The 16,423-nt window shown below is 45.8% G+C and overlaps 2 protein-coding genes across 8 annotated transcripts in view; one reads left to right on the top strand and one right to left on the bottom strand.

Moving 5' to 3' along the window:
• Positions 1-590: 590 nt before the first annotated feature.
• Positions 591-13,447, bottom strand: LOC148393057 (pleckstrin homology domain-containing family A member 1-like). Of its 2 annotated transcripts, XM_088384127.1 has the most exons (13): positions 13,288-13,447; positions 10,288-10,507; positions 9,840-9,896; positions 9,646-9,691; positions 8,017-8,114; positions 7,580-7,711; positions 7,039-7,179; positions 6,769-6,837; positions 6,313-6,377; positions 6,175-6,238; positions 5,972-6,061; positions 4,699-4,772; positions 591-3,130 (listed from the first exon to the last, which is right to left on the bottom strand). In XM_088384127.1, the coding sequence occupies exons 2-13, from the start codon at positions 10,426-10,428 to the stop codon at positions 2,893-2,895; spliced, it is 1,215 nt and encodes a 404-aa protein (XP_088240253.1). In that variant the 5' UTR covers positions 10,429-10,507; positions 13,288-13,447; the 3' UTR covers positions 591-2,892. The 2 variants fall into 2 exon arrangements, with proteins under 2 accessions (XP_088240253.1, XP_088240252.1); XM_088384126.1 differs by lacking the exon at positions 4,699-4,772.
• The window catches only part of phactr2 (phosphatase and actin regulator 2), a 15,929-nt gene continuing 12,291 nt past the window's right edge, over positions 12,786-16,423 (top strand). Inside the window, exons 1-2 of one of the 6 annotated variants that reach the window (XM_088384117.1) lie at positions 12,786-12,927; positions 14,207-14,354. In XM_088384117.1, the coding sequence (XP_088240243.1) occupies positions 14,213-14,354 (142 nt within the window). In that variant the 5' untranslated portion in view covers positions 12,786-12,927; positions 14,207-14,212. The other 5 variants (XM_088384124.1, XM_088384120.1, XM_088384125.1 and 2 more) reach the window with 5 other exon arrangements.

Genomic DNA, 16,423 nt, shown 5'->3' with positions numbered 1-16,423 from the left:
TAATTGTGTTGTAAAGATGAATCATCTTACTTGAAGTCATTAGTAGTCGAGGAGCCAGATGCCAGCCGGACCACAAATGATCAACAGACGAGGCAGGCGGATGGATGAAAAGGACCTCAAGCGTGCAGAATGTAAGCAACACCAGAGGCCAGGGCAGGGATGGGCGCCTCGTGATGTCTCCTGCTTTAAAACAGCATGCAGGGTTTTAATTAATCCATACGAGTGTCTTGGGCCTCCACATGAACTGAACAGATAAATATATAGTGATGCAATTCTGACGATGATCAATAAACATGTGGAGAGTCGGTGGTTTCCATCCATCCAATTTCTGGAGGGTTAAGGTGAGCATCTGACAGTTCCTGAAACAGAACAACACTAAAACTGAAAACATGGATGACCTCAAGATGGTCGTAACCACAAAGATGTGGAGGATCCCGGAAGTAACCTTCTAAGTGTGGCAGAAAGACAATTCACGTTTCTTCATCTAACCCTGTTTCACAGAAAGTGTATTTCAGTGAAACTTGTTGTCCCACCACAAGAGGGCAGAGAAAACCCAATTGAGTGGAACACACGAGGACAGTTCTCGCACGCCTATTTTCACTGTGTTTATTTCGTCACATAATAAATAGAGACAATCCAAAGCAATGACACCAGACTGGAATGAAGGCTGGAATAGTTTGGCCTGTGAAAGGAATCAAGGTTGAATGGTGAATATTGTAGATTGAGTCTGCTACAGTAACATATTGGCAATGAAGCAAAAAAAAAAAAGCCTACATGTACTATGTATACACCGCAAACATGTATAAAAAAAAGGGCAAATAAAATCACACAACTCTAATCTCAAAACACGCACACAAAGAGCTGCTCTGGATCCAAAACAATCTAGAAATTGGCCAATTAATGTGTGGTGCTTCTTTAGACAGCATAGCAAACTAGGCTAACAATGACTCAAGAAGCGAGCATGGCTTCAAGACGCAATAACAATTCTGCAAAATTGATCGATTATTTTGCCCATCCCTGTGGGGAGTCATTAAAACGTATAAGATTTGTCTGTTTTTAAAGAAAAATACAGCAAAATGACAAAGAACACAAACTCTTGCGGTGTGCTAGTGTTAGCGGGAAGCTAATTGAGGTTGCTGAAACATTTGACTTTAAAGCAGTGGTCCCCAAACTACGGCCCGCGGGCCGTATACAGCCCCCTTCCGTATTAGACCCGGCCCCCTGGACAATACCAGAGACGGAAAAAAATGCTAAACAATACCAGAGACGGGAAAAAAATGCTAAACAATACCAGAGAGGGAAAAAAGAATGCTCCTACGACCTCACTTTGCCCCAGCACGTTTTTACCCTTATAACCCAGTCGTAGAACGTGAAAGAACGGAATAATGGCAAAAAGGTTGGGTAAGAGTAAAATTGATTCCGAATGCAGGATATGTGTGGTGTGCTGGAGTGTCAGCATGTTTTCTGGAAAACACTAAATGATTACATTTAGGGACCCCTGTGATTGTCACACTTTTTCTGTTAGAAACTGACCCCGGCCCAGAGAAGGCAAAAGTTATGTGGCCCTCATTGGAAAAAGTTTGGGGACCCCTGCTTTAAACAGTTCAGAAAATCAAATATGGCTGCTGCAGCACACACAAACACACGCGTTTAGCGTCAACACACACTTATTAATATTGTTAACCTAATATCTTAATAGCTTAAGTCATTTTCATTTTATTGTAACACTATCTATACAATGTTCTCACAAAAAAATGTTGATTTTTTTTTTTCTTCTTTTCTCAACGCATGTGTAGTGATGCAGGTTATGGTAATCTATCACCATTTTCACTTCCTTATTTTCTGACAAACGCCCAAAAATGACTTAAGCAATTATACAATTAGGCATAGTTGCAGGTAGTCCCAAAAACAGTCCGGGATCTATGCTTAACAAATCAAAACAGCGAGCTTAAGAGTGACACTGGTAAAACAAAACCTGGGTTCAATCCAGTGTTGAGAGTGTACGAACCACACAGCTTATTCATCCTCAGTCCATTAGAGAGACAGGTTGAGTCCTCTTTTGTTTTTTTGGTGATCCCTAAATGCTCCCTTTTATTCTTGGCACTTAGTGGTCAAAGCGGCGCGTCCGTGTGAAGCTAAATGCAGTCTCCAAAACCTTAAAGATACCAAGACCTCTTTTGACAATGACGCCGGACCACTTTGGAACCTTTTTTTTTTCCCCCCATGAGCGACATAAAATTAAAATGATTAGTTATTTTACTTATTTTTATTTACAATTAATAACGAATCAATTATGACATTTCATAAATGATTTAAAAAATAACATGTATAAGTTAATCAATAAGATAATTGTTTAATAAATATCTTGGTAGGCCAGATTAAAAAATTGTAGGTTGCATAGCCCCTTCCCCATTATTAAAAAACATACTAGACAAACAGTTTTTTGTGTGATTAAGTGAAAGAAAAGAAATGAAGGTAAGTTCAGGAAAAGACTGAGCTAAAGTGGTCTGACATCACCGTGAAAAGACTCCATAATTCATTTAGCTTGCCAAATAAATATGCCACAGTAAATAAATGAGCAGATTGACTGCGGGTGAAGACTGGGTCATCTTTGGCACACAAGTTCAGAGGATTACCCAACATTTGTGTGTGTGTGTGTGCATGTGTGTGTGTGTGTGAGCACGGACAGCACCGGAAAGGGAGGAGCTTAAAAGTTCAGCGACGGCCGCCTCGTCTCCACAGAAAAGCTTCCTTGTTGGGTCGGCCGTTTGGAAAATCCTGCTCAGACCTCGCTCACCGGCAATTCGGCGTCGTCCAGGTCCAAGGGCGGCTCGGTCACGTGTGGCTCCATGGCGCTCCGCCGGCGCCACGGCGACTCCTCGCCGCACGGGCTCACTTTGCCAGGCGGGTCTCCTGCAGGGAGAGGCGGGCCGGCGTGCGGCTGTGAGCGGGCCGGGGCAGCAGGCTCATGAAGTGCTCGCTGTCCCACGCCAGGCTGCGAGCGTGGGCCGCACGCGCCGGCGTCGGCGTCACCCCAATCGGGCTGGCTTGGTGGCGCGGCGGATACGGGCGAGCGAGGGACGGGGGGGCCCGCGGTGCTGCGGTAGAATGTGGAGCGGCCGCTGTGCTCCTGCGGAACACAATCCAAAACATACATGCGTAAAAATAGTGAATAAGAAGGCACATTTGGGATGTTAATGGTGTTAGAAAAATGAGACCAGCCTGTGAGGCTTGGATGAAGCTTTAGCAGTTTTGGTGCTGCAGGCTGGAGGACGGAGCATTGTTAGAGTGAAGATGGTGGAAGTAGCACAAGTAGTAGTAGCAGAAGAAGAGGAGGGAGTGGAAGGAGTGGAGAGTCAGCGTTTTTTTTTTTTTTAGTTTGGTAGTTGGGACATGTTGAAGAAGAAGAAGGAGGAGGAGGAGGAAGCCTTAGGAGGCTTCGGTGCTCAGCAGCTTGTCGCTCTCAGATTTCAGTCTCTGGAAACACACAGCATACGCGTCAAGACGACGGAGCCAGGCGGCGGCGGTGGCGGCGGGCGGGCAGGCAGTTGGGCAAATGCCGTTTACACAAACGCTGAAGTGTCACACGGAAATACACGAGTGCTGCCGAACGTGCGCTTGGGCAGGATTGGGCGGGTAGGTGGGTGACATTTTGTCCGTACAAGTGCAGGTACGTATTGAGATTAGTGCCATTAAGGACGTCACATGTATTCTAGACTTTTAATAAATATATTCTATATATATATGCTAGCTGAACTTATCTATCATAATATCAATTGTGTACACAAATTAATTACATGTTCATGTAAGTACACTTATTGCACACAGTTCCACAGATTTGCTCAAACTTTTGTCATGATTTGGTATCTTAGGGGGGGGTCCTCGGTTTTAAGACAGGAGTTGTGCTGGGAACCCAAGACTGCACATGTACAGTACTCATGATGTTAGTCCACAATTAGTGAGAAGGAAGGTGTGGAAGCACAACGAGGTCAACGGTACTGCTGCGTTGACGGGAAAAAAGGATGGGAGGCAGGGGAAAAAGACATACAGGCTTCGGACAGGAGGGAGGAGGAGACACAAGCAGGAAGTCACACATCTAAGACAGGTGCACAGCTGCAGCAGGCTGCAGAGAGGACAGAGGGCAAGGAAGGAGGAGGGAGAGAGCGAGAGAGAAAGGGAGGATGTGAAAGACTCGCGGAGAACAGGAAGAAATCACGGTCAAGTAGCAAGTGTGCGCTGGCGTGTCTGCATTGTTTTTGCAGCCAATCATGGCAAGTCAAAAAGAGGCGGGAGGAAGGCGAGTTGATCCGCGGGGGTGAGGGGAGTATATGGGGGGGGGGTTAAGATCATGTATTGACTTCTTCGGCATGTGCGCGTCATGCTTGTGGCCAAGTCAACTCAGCCAGCAAGCTTGCGTGACTTAAACGTAAAGCCAGGAGCATGGAAGAGGCAGCGGGAGGCGGAAGGAGGAAGAGGAGTGCGTTGTCGGGTTATCAGCCATATTCAGGGTGTATTTAGAAAGGGGAGGGGGGGGGAGGAGCGTCAGATGCTTCGTGATGAGATCTGATCTGCTCTCGAGGAGGCGGGGCCGGCCAGTGAGTAGAAAACAGCGCTACGGTAAAATCAAAATGTTTTGTTTCACAAGGAAGGGGGAGAGTTTTTTTTTTTTTTTTTTTAAACTAAGACGAGCTGACGTACGTGCTGCTGCACTCCCCAATTCGAGACGTATACCTCTGTATACAGGGGTTCGACAGCCGTCTGGCCTGCCGCATCTGCAACAACATAGCGCAAAGCAGGGTTAGAGCAGATGGGCTGTCTGCCCGAGAAAGAGAGGGGGACGAAAAGGATGCGAGATAGAGAGAGAGAAAGAGGGAGGAAGACAACAGGTGGCCGGGGAGGGAGGTGAAGGGAACAGCTGTGTCACCGCGTCGGGGCACACGTGAAGATACAAAATGGCAAAATGGAGGCGGGAACGGAGCAAGCGTCTCTCCTCGCCGGTGACGTGGCCGAGGCTCCTTCCGGACGCTCTTGATTATTTACCGTATTGGCCCGAATATAAGACGGTGTTTTTTTTTATACCCTTTCATAACGCTAGATGGCGCCATATATCTTCAAAGCGAATGCTGAACTTAACTCCCCAGGCCAAAGCGAACCCCTGTCACGAAGAAGAAAAATAAAAATAGCGGTAGCAGTTTGCATTATTTTATTGCAATATTTTTCCTTATTCAGATTTGTTTCAAGACTAAAGTTACAGTTAGACTTTACTTTGATGGTTAATGCCGTTATTGCAATTTTGTTGTTTTATCACGGTAGATTGGCTTATTTACATTTCAAAAACCAGAAGCCATTCATTTACAAATGTGATTGCACTTTAGTTTACATATTTAAATGTTCAGATATTAAGATGTGATAGACAATTTTTGCATGGTTTGAATGAGCCGAAATAATTTTTCTCTCAAATATATTGATATAATCATTTGTTTCAGACGTACTGTAACTATTTTCTGTATAAAAATTAGATTTGGTGTTTAAAAAGTCTTTTTTCAAACTCGAGTCTTGAGAAAGAGGGGATCGTCTTATAATCAGGGTTGTCTTATATTCGGGTCAGTACGGTAAGTTGAAGTCATTTGGCATGCGGTGAGGGACGTCTAAGAGGTCAGTCACAAGTCATCACATCCGCCGCATGCTCAATACATTTATGTTCGGCGCCTTTTCCATATTCTCGCGGCACCAATCGGCTCGTAAAAAAAAAAAAACATAATTGGGAGGAGGAGGTAAAAATATTTTTCCAATTCATTGATTCCCAAATAGAAATATGATCCAACACTCATTCAGGAGTCATCAAACGGTACCATGGCGAGCTGAGCTGAACGCGACCGCTTGTTGATAATAAGAATTATGTGTTAAAGATGTTCCGGGCGTCCCTTCAAGTACAAGAAGATGTTCTGTGGAGCGAGTGAGTGACACGTACTGTAGCAGCGGACCTCCCGGGTCCCCGCTGGGCCACGATGGCCCCCGAGACGGCCTTGATCCAGCTGTGCATCTCCTCAGGGCTGTCGGCCTAGGAAATAAAATTTTAACAAAATAGACTTTCAGGCTACCTTGTATGCATAAATGATATTCTAGTTGAGATCAAGAGGGACATGTGTGTACTACTTTAACTTGATCCATTACCTGTATGTAAAATGTCCTGGACGTGGTGACGACCTCGAACAGATTGTCACGCATCATAATGTCACTGCAAATCAGAAACACAGGTAACATCTAGCGTCTCAATCCAGAACAAGACCAAGAACTTGACTTGTTCGATACCTCTGTTTGCACTCCTGCACTTTGTGAACTTCCTTCAGCGGGATCATCCTGAGCGGCTCTTTCTCCTGAAGGTGGGAGAAGGTTAAATGCGATAAAGGCTTTCATTTGCGAGCGCATTGTTCGGAAATCTCGGGCCAGTAATGACACCGACTCTCGGCAGACAGAGAGTCTGTGTCCTCGGGGCCTCGTGTTATCTCGTCACGACGAGAGTGCACGAGCAAGAGGCTTAGGCTGACAAGAGAGGACTGAGGCCGGAGGGGCACGAGGCATGACAGGACATGTGAAGGGAGGCCGGTCAAATTCCTCTGACTGCAGATAAAACATGCCGAGACACAGCGCTGCGTGTTTGTCGTTATTGCCTGCCTCGCACTGCCGAGTGTCACAGATGGAAGAAAAAAAAAAAAACCCACACACAAGATTCCTGAAGAGCGTGTTCTAACTCAAGAGCCAATTTACCAGATCGGACTTGAAGTAGCTCATGGAGTTTTCCTCCAAGAGAAAATATCGCCGTTTCCAGTTCCTCATCTGGTGAAGGGAAAATCAGGTCGTTAGTCCCAAAGTACGTACAGGAAGTGATTGTGTGGATGCATTAACTGTATTAATGTGTGTTGTTTTCATAAAATAATAAAAATAATGCTTAATACTCTAATGAACATAATATCACCATCAAGTTATTTGGCTTGCATATGGAAATACGCTTGCTGCAATTTTAATTCAGAAACATACCACGGCGCCTTGCTTGACGCAGTAGCCCGACTTGATGACCGTGTGGTCCTGGGTGGGCCTGCCCAGGAAGTAGGGCAACTGGCTGTGCGAGCGCTGCATGGCCTCTCGTTCTGCTCGTTCGGCCCCGTCGCCACCTTCATGCTGCAAAAGTTCAAGAAGTCAGCCGCTTCGAAAAGTGACATTTGGCCTTTTGCATCTGGGACTGGAATAACATAATCTTACTACCCTGTGGTTTGTGTGTCATAGTTGTGCAACAAAATGAACTGATCCTGAATTAATGCCACCTAGAGGACTAAAGTGGAATCGCATCGACAGACACCCTTGGGTCTGTGCGTTGCGAAGTGTCATTAAAGTTTCTTCCATTGTTCTGCTAGCTGTTAAAAATGAGTCAGAAACAAGCAATGACTCAGTGTTTTGTTCACAAAACGTTGAATATGGTCAGCTTGGGTTTTCCCAATTATAGAACTCAACATCATCTTGCAAAAAGCTGTTTAGCGGCTTGTCGACTTTTGTCTTCATGACGCCGGCGGGGACTGTTTACCTGCGTCTGGGTGACGATGGGAACACCTCCTATGATCTCCGTTTTATACGACACTTGTTTCTTGGGTCCCACGGCATCCAGCAAAGACTTGTGGTTCTCGGAATTCTGCTGACTGTCGGAGGCTTTGGGAACCTGAGCAAAAAAAAAAACAGAGAGGCATCAATGATGGAAAACACCCTTTTACTTGCGTGGCAAATTAAAAGTACAACGAAGCTTTTTTTATCCCTGCACTCGAGACAACTACACAGCATCCTGTCGAGTCATGCTCACTCCTGCCCACCCACTTTTATCATCTCAGTCCCCTGAAGAAATACTAAAGGGCATTTCCTTCTTCATGTGACTTGACAGAAGTAAAAAAAAAAAAAAAAAAAAAAAGAGGTGCATCCAAAGTGAAAGAAAAGAAGCGCACGTCACGTGACACGCTTTGTTTGCCTCACCGTGATCTTGGTGGCTTTATTGAGCGCGTTGACCCAGTCCACCAGGTCCTGCTGATCGTTGGCCTGGAGGAAGATCTTCCTCATCCCAGCATTGATAACTAATGAAGCCAAATACAAAAGTAGCAAGGATTAGGTCAAGCATGCGAGTTGGTATCAAAGTCTCGAAAAGTCTGAGCAAGAACTGCCAATGTTGAACAAAATTTGTTCGACTTGGATTTCTCCCGTAATTCTTTGCATTCATGTTTCCCTTTCCTACAAAATTGTCACTGACAACTTCGAGTGCTGTTTGACCGCATCTCTCAAAAAACAACTCAAAACGACTTTTTTTTTAGTGTACTTGTGCATTAGTCTGCACAATCCAACTGCCTCTGTGCAACCGCCTACTCATTTCTCAGCATGACAGGCGGGGTGGGGGTAGGGGGGGGGGACTTGACTTCAAAAAAATATTCAAATGCTTTTCAAATACAGCTCGTGCATTTTTAGGTCAGATGTCGATTAGCTTGGTGAGCATGGTATTCGAACATCCTGTCTCGGGGTTGTCCATTTCCATAAGGATGTGCGCGGTGAAACCTTCACTTTCTTCTAAATGTCAACATCTGGTCAGGTAATTGTGCTGGGCTCGAGACCTCGCTCTTTTAAACTCCCCCCCCCGCGATGCCGTAAATAACCGTGTGAACTGAGCTGCACTCTTCTTGCCCTGTGGATGTACAGCTCTGTCCGGGCACATGTGGGAGTCTCCCGGTGTGAGTCATCGCCGCAGACTCAAACGTGTGCTGGGAAACGCAACCCCCACCCACCCCCGCCAATGTGTGTCAGCACCAAATACAAAGGCACACTGTCCCCTCCATTTCTTTGTTTGTTTTGTTAAAAACCACCTGCGAGTGTGACCTCTGTCTGCCGGACAGTATGCGGGCCGGGCCGAGCGAGCTTGTTGGGCACCGCTGCATGAAGAGGCCGAGCGGCGGGATCCATTGATGCACGCAAAAACATGTCGCCTGCAAACGCGCGCTTAAAAATAACCTCTTGACATCTGTGAATCGGGTTCCGATTTGAATGGCGACATCCTGTCAGAAACTTGGTGAAGCCCACGCGCGCACATACGTCTTGTCACTGACGAGCATTTCCTCCGATTGAAGCGTTCGAAAAAGGAGGACGATAAACAATAATGGGAGATTGGAGGCTTAAAGCGACAAACGAGACCTTCTTCACTCTTTAGTTTCGCGCTGACCTTGTGGCGTTACTAGCGTTTTGTTGTTTGGTGGTGAGTCACCCAACTGGCCAAACACAAGAATAAAAAGTAATTCTTGGAAATGCAGCATTTCCTGTGGAAATGTGAGCGTCTTGACATGTTTCTGGATGGAACAGTGCCTCTGCATTAAAATTAACGTTTTCAAATGCATCACCGGGATTTTTCTTTTTCCATTTTTGTGGTTGCGGCCTGACAACAATGCGTTAATGGCAATCCCCTGCCAACACTAACCAACAACTCGGCTGCGACGTTGCCACTTCTGCATAACTGTGTGTCGACTGTAAACACCCGAGATGCCCTTGCGTTACTTTCCCCGCCTCCAAAGTCATGTCCGCAACGTCTTACAAACCTCAAACGTGTAAGAATAGAAACTTTCTTACCAAAACAGAACTCTGCCTTTGGCCTCAACTTAGTGGCATCGCTGACCTGTACGAGAGCAAAACTCATGTTAGCGTGCATCCAGGAAGCCAGAGAAAATGTAGAGACGATGAAGGAGAAGCTCCAAACTGTGAGACGGCCCAAGTAGGTCACCCCGCTGTCTCAAGTTAGTGTCAAACAAGACGGCTTGGCTCACCTTTGAAATGTAAGTCAGCTTCAGGGAGCCGACGCAATCCGCGCCGACCGGAAGATTCTGTGGGATCATGACAAGAAACATCAGTGAGCTTTTTTTTCGGTGATTGTCACTTGAACCTTGTTAAAATTTAAACCTTTACATTCTATAAAAAGAAAGGGAGCCGGTGAATTATTCAAACTTTCCCCAGTGCTACACTGTCTCTGAATACTTCATGCAACAACCGAGCACTTACGCACGCAGCTACGCACGCAGCTACGCTAATGCGGCGTAACGACACGGTCAGGTGGCAGCCGTGGCGACGTCGAGCCGATCCTCTCCCTCCACTTAGCTGATGCGCCGACCTGCTTATAAAAGACCGTCGCCTAGCAAGACTTCCACGCTGCCTGATAAAAAGCGATAACGGAGGGAAGGCGTGCCTCCTCTAAAGTGTGCTAAGCTAGCACCTTACCTGCGGGTTGTCCATGAACCAGACCAAGCTGCCCTGTTGCGTGTCCAGGATGAAGTAGCGGCGCAGGAACTTGCCGCTGCTCTCGTGCTCCTCGATGTCCAAGAAGCCACAGATGCGGTTCTGCCGGTCCACGTAAGGCATGGCGCCGCCGGGACATTCCCTGGCCTGCCCGGGCCGAAAAAGCTGAGGAGGACGGGGGAAGGAGGGCAAACAAGAACTCCTGGGTGGAAAAAAAGAAAAAGAGGATGAGGAATTGTCCTTGGCTGTAATTCTTGAAGCCTATTCCTCAGTATTTCTGTGATTGACAGCGAGGGCTCAGTGTGCTGCGAAGGTCACGTGACTCAAAACAAAACCCGCCCCACCCACTTTCTCTCTCCCCATTTTTTTTCTTCCCTAGTAACACACGCACACATTCTCTGTCACATTCTATTCCATCTCCTCCACCCACCCTGGCTTGCTCTTTCTTTTTGCTTTTTTCCCCACTCCCTTTCTATCCCTCTCCTTTTTTTTTTTTTCTCTTTTCATTGTCGCCATCCCCTCCCAACAAGGTTCTCATCTGATTTGGCAAGCCTCCGGCCGGCCCACTCATTCTCCTCCCACTCTCTCCGACAGCCGAGCACCCACTCGAGCATGGCGAAAAAGGAGAAAGACGACAACCAAAAAAAGAAAGGAAAAAAAAAAAAACCCTAGGCGAGTGAGTTTACCCTAACGGGAGTTTGATGCGGAGGGAAGCAGCGAGCACGATTTAACCTGCAGTCATATGACGCACACCTGAATGCTACATGGCCCTCACGCAAACTACATTGCCGTGTACAGCGGAAGCCCATAAAAATTGCACAATTTGAAGTCTGACCTACATTCTGAGAAATGCAATGTGGAGGCAGCACACACGTCTCTGGCCCGGCTGGTGGGTAAAATACAATAAAACTGAGTCTACTAAGGAATGTCTACAACAATTCATCGGACAGGTATAAATGTTGGATAGCCTCTCCGACACCACGCCTCAATGCGAAGGCCTTTTGTGTGTGGGCGTCGTGTTTACTGTAAGCGTACTGCGGCTTTCGCCTGTTTAAGCTGCTCGACTACACGGCTTCTCGGAAAGAAAGGCAGATAAAGACGCTCTTTCTCCGCCGCATTACGAGCACGGTGGCAGTGCGGGCGCATGGGGGTGGGGGGTGCAACAAAAGGCCCGGTTGTTGGGCGGCACGGAGTCCGGAGCGCTGAGAGCATCTCAGTTAGCAGTCAGGAGAAGATAACCATTTAAGCACAAACACAAGCACTGATTGTTAGGTGGCTGTGAGAGATGCTTCTGGTGAGTAGAGCCTGCAAATGAGGTGCAGAGTGCAGGTTTCGTGTCAGAAAAATACATTAACAAAAACTTCCGTGCCAATTTTTTCCCGCCCTCAAGGCAAGTTGAATATTCAAAATTGTGAGTATTGAGAACTATGCTTTCGGCATGACATGGAGTCCAAAAGCAGAAGGTCAGAAGGGGGAGAGGCCGAGGAGGTGTTCTTGCGGGGGTGGGCTGCTGGTACAGAACGCCAACATTTGCTACGCTGTGGCTTTTGTGTCTGGTGTCATGTGGCGGCCAACTGGTCACGTCGGGATGGTGATGGGTCGTTTAGAAAAAAAAAAACTCGAGGCACGAGCTCGCTGGGCACCTTGGCAGAGTCAACGTTTCTGCGTGGAGCCCCTGTTGTTGGGAACAGCTGCTGTGAAGCATGTGAGCTTGCACGTTTCTCGTGGGGCGGCGGTCTGTTGGGTTTGAGAACAGTTACAAAGAAGGCGGCACTGCTGGAGTGCACTTGAGGAAGGTAGCTCAACTTCATCAACTTTGGGAGAGTGCTCAAAATGACAAACTTTGGGCAAATGTGTCACTTTCTAACATTGAAAGTGTCATTTGATGAAACTCCACAAAACAATAAAAGACAGAGATTTTCACGCCATGATATCAGAGCCGTAAAGCGACACAAGTGTTACGATGTTGGCATGTGTTGCAGCAAACAACGTCGATGATGAATACACTTCTTGTTAGCACACATTTGTTGTCTGTGCGATACTAAGACGACACATTTGTTGCGGTCAAGATGGAGCTGCAATTGGAATAGCCAAAGCTAGCAAGGCTAACTGCTATTCTCAGCCACATAACCATTTAACTTTTGCACTCTCAGACATGTGCAGACGTATGAAAACTGTCAGCTCACGTCATTATATTTTTAAAAAATAGTTTTGCAAATATAAAACATTTTTACCCAATTTTATTTTTAATACTTGGTACAGAAAAAGCAAATAGCATGTCAGGTTTAAATAAATAAATGTTAAAATTCTTCTTCTGTTTAAATAAATTGCTATTTTTCTTGTTTTTGAGGAGCTTGGAACAGATCAATAACATTCCTTTTTTTCAATGGGTACTATTTTATTTGAGATAGTAATTATGTCGAAAGTGTCGGCGCCGTAAGGACAGCAACGAAAGTGCAGGTGCTTTGGAGCAGGTCAAAGGTCAATTGTCCAACTCAGCCGTGGTCACTCCTGTCATCGAATGAGGCACCTCAGCCCGACCAAATTTGACAAGCTTCGGCCTCCCCCTCTAAAGTCGTCCCAGCCGACCAGTTGGTACCCCTGGGCTCCGTCTAGCACACGGTTTGTACCACCGTAGGCTACACCGAGAATAAGATACCGATGACACCGACTATGACCTGGGTTAGCCTAACGAGCTAGTTAGCACATATTTTAGCAGCAAATGCCTGGAGTTAACCAGGAGAAACGACCATAACATCTTACAAATATTCCTACATCACACAAACGCTGTATTATGGTGCGACGTTAATTAAAAGGTGTCCAGATATGAATTTTACACGTTCACCCGGTCAAGCTAACACTGGCGGGCGTCGAGGCTACGAGGCGTTCCCAGCGACGATCCTCATCCCAAACGGAATTACACACACACAGCTCCGTTCACCGCCAAGTCGGTTACTGTCTTGGCGAGGTCGGCCACCTTACCTAGCCGCAGTGTGTGGCCTCTGTTGCCGACTGGCTGTTGCTGGGGGTCGCCCTTCTCCGCCTCAGCCCATCTCCCATCCAGCAAGCAACACGGAGGAGGAACCCGAGCACCGCAGGCGGCACTCAACGCGGAGGAGCGCCGCAGATCGTAAATAAGTACGATGGGCAACGCTGAGTTTAACGCTCGAAATCACTGGTTTCTGGGAACGATAACGCGAGGAAAATGATTAGAACAAGGAGATATCGCTCTTAGTTTTATTTGTATTTAAAATACATATTTTTTCGCGAACCGTCGCGTTATTTCTCTTTTGTTACCTTCTCAGAGTGAGAGGTGTTAGCATTAATAATAAACTCTTGTTAGACTCGGCAGACTCCTTTAGCGTGTCGATTTAGTGACATCTGGCGGTCACATTATATATTGACCCATAATTTTTTGACGGCCAGTCACCAACTCCTGTTGTGCTTTAATCACTTCCATCCCCCCAACACCTAAAATTTATTTTTATAATGTTTTCCATCTAACAAATGAAATCTAACCGAAACAAGAAAACTTGACACTAGCACTTTGCAAAAGCTCGTATCAGGAGACAGTAGTTGGCCCTGGCAAGGATAGCAACCACAATAGTATTTATTCAATTAATTTTGTGACAGTAAATTAAAATTGACGTTGGCAATCATGCTAACAGGTTGCCACTCTGCGGCCACATTTCAAAGCAACCTGTATGTTTGCGAGGGCGTCGACAAACACAGGGAGATACGCACACATACACACACGCTCGCACACGTGTACAAACTCACACAGTCAAGTTTGAACAAGCCGAGCAGGAAAGGAAGGTGTGGGCGCTCGAGCCTTCCTGTTTGATCAACCTGGTCTATTTCTGAGACTTAATTTATTCCTTTACTTTATTGCGGGTTCCAGGCCGCCATGGAGGAGGAAGAGGAGGAGGACACTCTTACGGAGCTGAAGGCCTTCACTACTCTGCAACCCCAGCCCAGGTTCCGATCCCACAGCGATACTTCGGGCTTCACCGCCAGAATCCTGTGGCGGCTCAGAGGAGGTCGCACAGGTAGGAAGACACACACACCTCTGTTTTGTTGATCATGTGTGTCGTGCTGACATCTGGTGTGACATCGGTCTTATCGAAATGGGCCTTGCTATAATCGTTCCTTAAATATGACATTTGTTTCTTGATCGTTCTAATGATTGATTTGTTTTGTGGGATTTTGTTTTAATTGCTGAATTATATCTGACCTTAACTGATGAAACGCTTCACTATTTTACACAGTGTTGATTTTGCACGTTTGCTTGTCTCGCTTAAATGTCACACTGTTCCACTTCTGCAACCACAAGTGTTTCCTACCGGTCTTCTTTAGCATTTCACCCGCAATCGGCAAAAAAATACAACCATTATCGATGCCCAAGTCACATTTATAGGACATCTTTTAGAATAGAATTATTTCTTGTTATTCATTTTGGGGTCATTTAGACTCGGAAGTCAACCAGCGTCCTACTTTGAAGCTTCTCCTCTATTGTTTGTGTGTACAACAATATGAAAAGCCTTGTGCATCATCATTAGGGAAGTTGTTTCCACAAATAGTCCAGAAGGAATGATGAGCGGGCTGTCCTCCAAATGGACACTCTATTACGTTCCTCTAATTATACGGGCAGAGAGCAGGAGAGGCGGAATCAAGCAAAATCTAAAAATGGGTTAAAAGTGTGAAATGTGACTTGAAATGGCAAATAAAAAAAGAAGAGAGTGGCCAAATTAGATGCGAGTACAATGTGATTAAGGAGGAGGAGGAAAAAATGGAAGAGGGAGTCGCATGTCGACTCGCTCCTCGAAATAACCCAGATTAGACAGCGTTTGAGTCGACAATAAGCACTTGTTAGATGTGCTCCTTTTTTATTCTGCACAGTGCAGACCTTGCCCCCACACTGCCTGACAAAATAAAATAAGACGAAAAAGTGTGCAGCGTTTGTGTCAAATCCAAACTATCAACGTTCTCGCACATTATAAATCCCGAATTATACATTGTAAATATCAACCAATTGCTTTGTGTAGGCATAAAATGAAGGATTACATAGTTTGCATTCAATAGTCTTCAGGAACAAAAGGCTGACTACAATTTCCGCTTTTGTCACGGTGCACCTGTTTGTGTAATCTCCATGTGTGTGTGTTCATTACGCAACAGTCAATGTATGTAATTGCACTGGATAGAAGCCCTACCTTTTGCCGTGACTCTGATCTGTGTACCTGCACTGATTACAAGCGGCCATAAATCATAAATGATGATAAATCTCCTTTTTTTTCTGTTGTTACTTCCCCATTTGCATGGTTTTTTTTCGTCACGGTGGGATTTCCGCGCGATAGGGAGCTCGACTCTGGGGAAGCCGACGGGAGGATGAGGACCTGAGATGGAAAGGAACATTAAGTTTTAATGCTCCTTACTAGAGGGAGGCAGGTGGGAGGAGCAAGGAGGGAGGGAGGGATGGAGGAGGAGGGCGATATGTCGGGAAGAGGCGAGGATCAACTCATACTGCTGATAATATTCCTTGGGTCAAGTCATGGAACATGATGGTGAGTTTCTGTCCACCAGAAGCGTTTGTTATTATTATTATTATTATTTTACTCAAATTATCACTATTATCCTCTTAAACATAATTCTATTCATTTGCCAACTTAACAATGTTATGGCATGTGCCGTAATTCTGCAATATTTATAAGACATAACACTAACGGAGGCTGAAGTCTAACTTCACTTAAACAGGCTTTTTGGTGTCCTCGTTGAGTTGAATTGTTGCGCTGGATTTTTAGTCACTTTTAAGAGCGGTCGTTCATTTCAGGTGGGTGTTGCTAGTGGGCATAGTGTGTGTTTGTGTGTGTGTTAGAATAACACAAACAAGTCATCTGTGGTTGTGTTTGTGGCATAAGGTAATGTGATTTCATTTAGACACTCGTGTTAGTTGTTTGTTTACCAGAAGAGGAAAAACAAATCATTCTAAATTGTGTTCATGTGTTTTTAGTAGATTTCATGATGTGAAAATGTGTCGCTTGTTTAATGGGGCCACGTGCAAAAATATGTTTGGCCGTTGTAAGTTTTGTTTCTCACGTCCACCTCCTTCCACCCACGGTGA

Source organism: Syngnathus floridae, chromosome 9, assembly GCF_059516105.1.
Source record: "Syngnathus floridae isolate MCC-2025c chromosome 9, RoL_Sflo_1.0, whole genome shotgun sequence".
NCBI lineage: Eukaryota > Metazoa > Chordata > Actinopteri > Syngnathiformes > Syngnathidae > Syngnathus > Syngnathus floridae.
This window is presented reverse-complemented; position numbering and strand designations above follow the sequence as displayed.

Excerpts from the sequence above, each read along its gene's own strand:
- LOC148393057 (XM_088384126.1), bottom strand. The coding sequence starts at position 10,428 with ATGCCTTACGTGGACCGGCAGAACCGCATCTGTGGCTTCTTGGACATC. Across the intron at positions 6,062-6,174 it reads CCAGGACATTTTACATACAG|GCCGACAGCCCTGAGGAGAT; the intron begins GTAATGGATCAA and ends TTTATTTCCTAG. Across the intron at positions 3,131-5,971 it reads CCGGGAGGTCCGCTGCTACA|GAGCACAGCGGCCGCTCCAC; the intron begins GTACGTGTCACT and ends TGTGTTCCGCAG.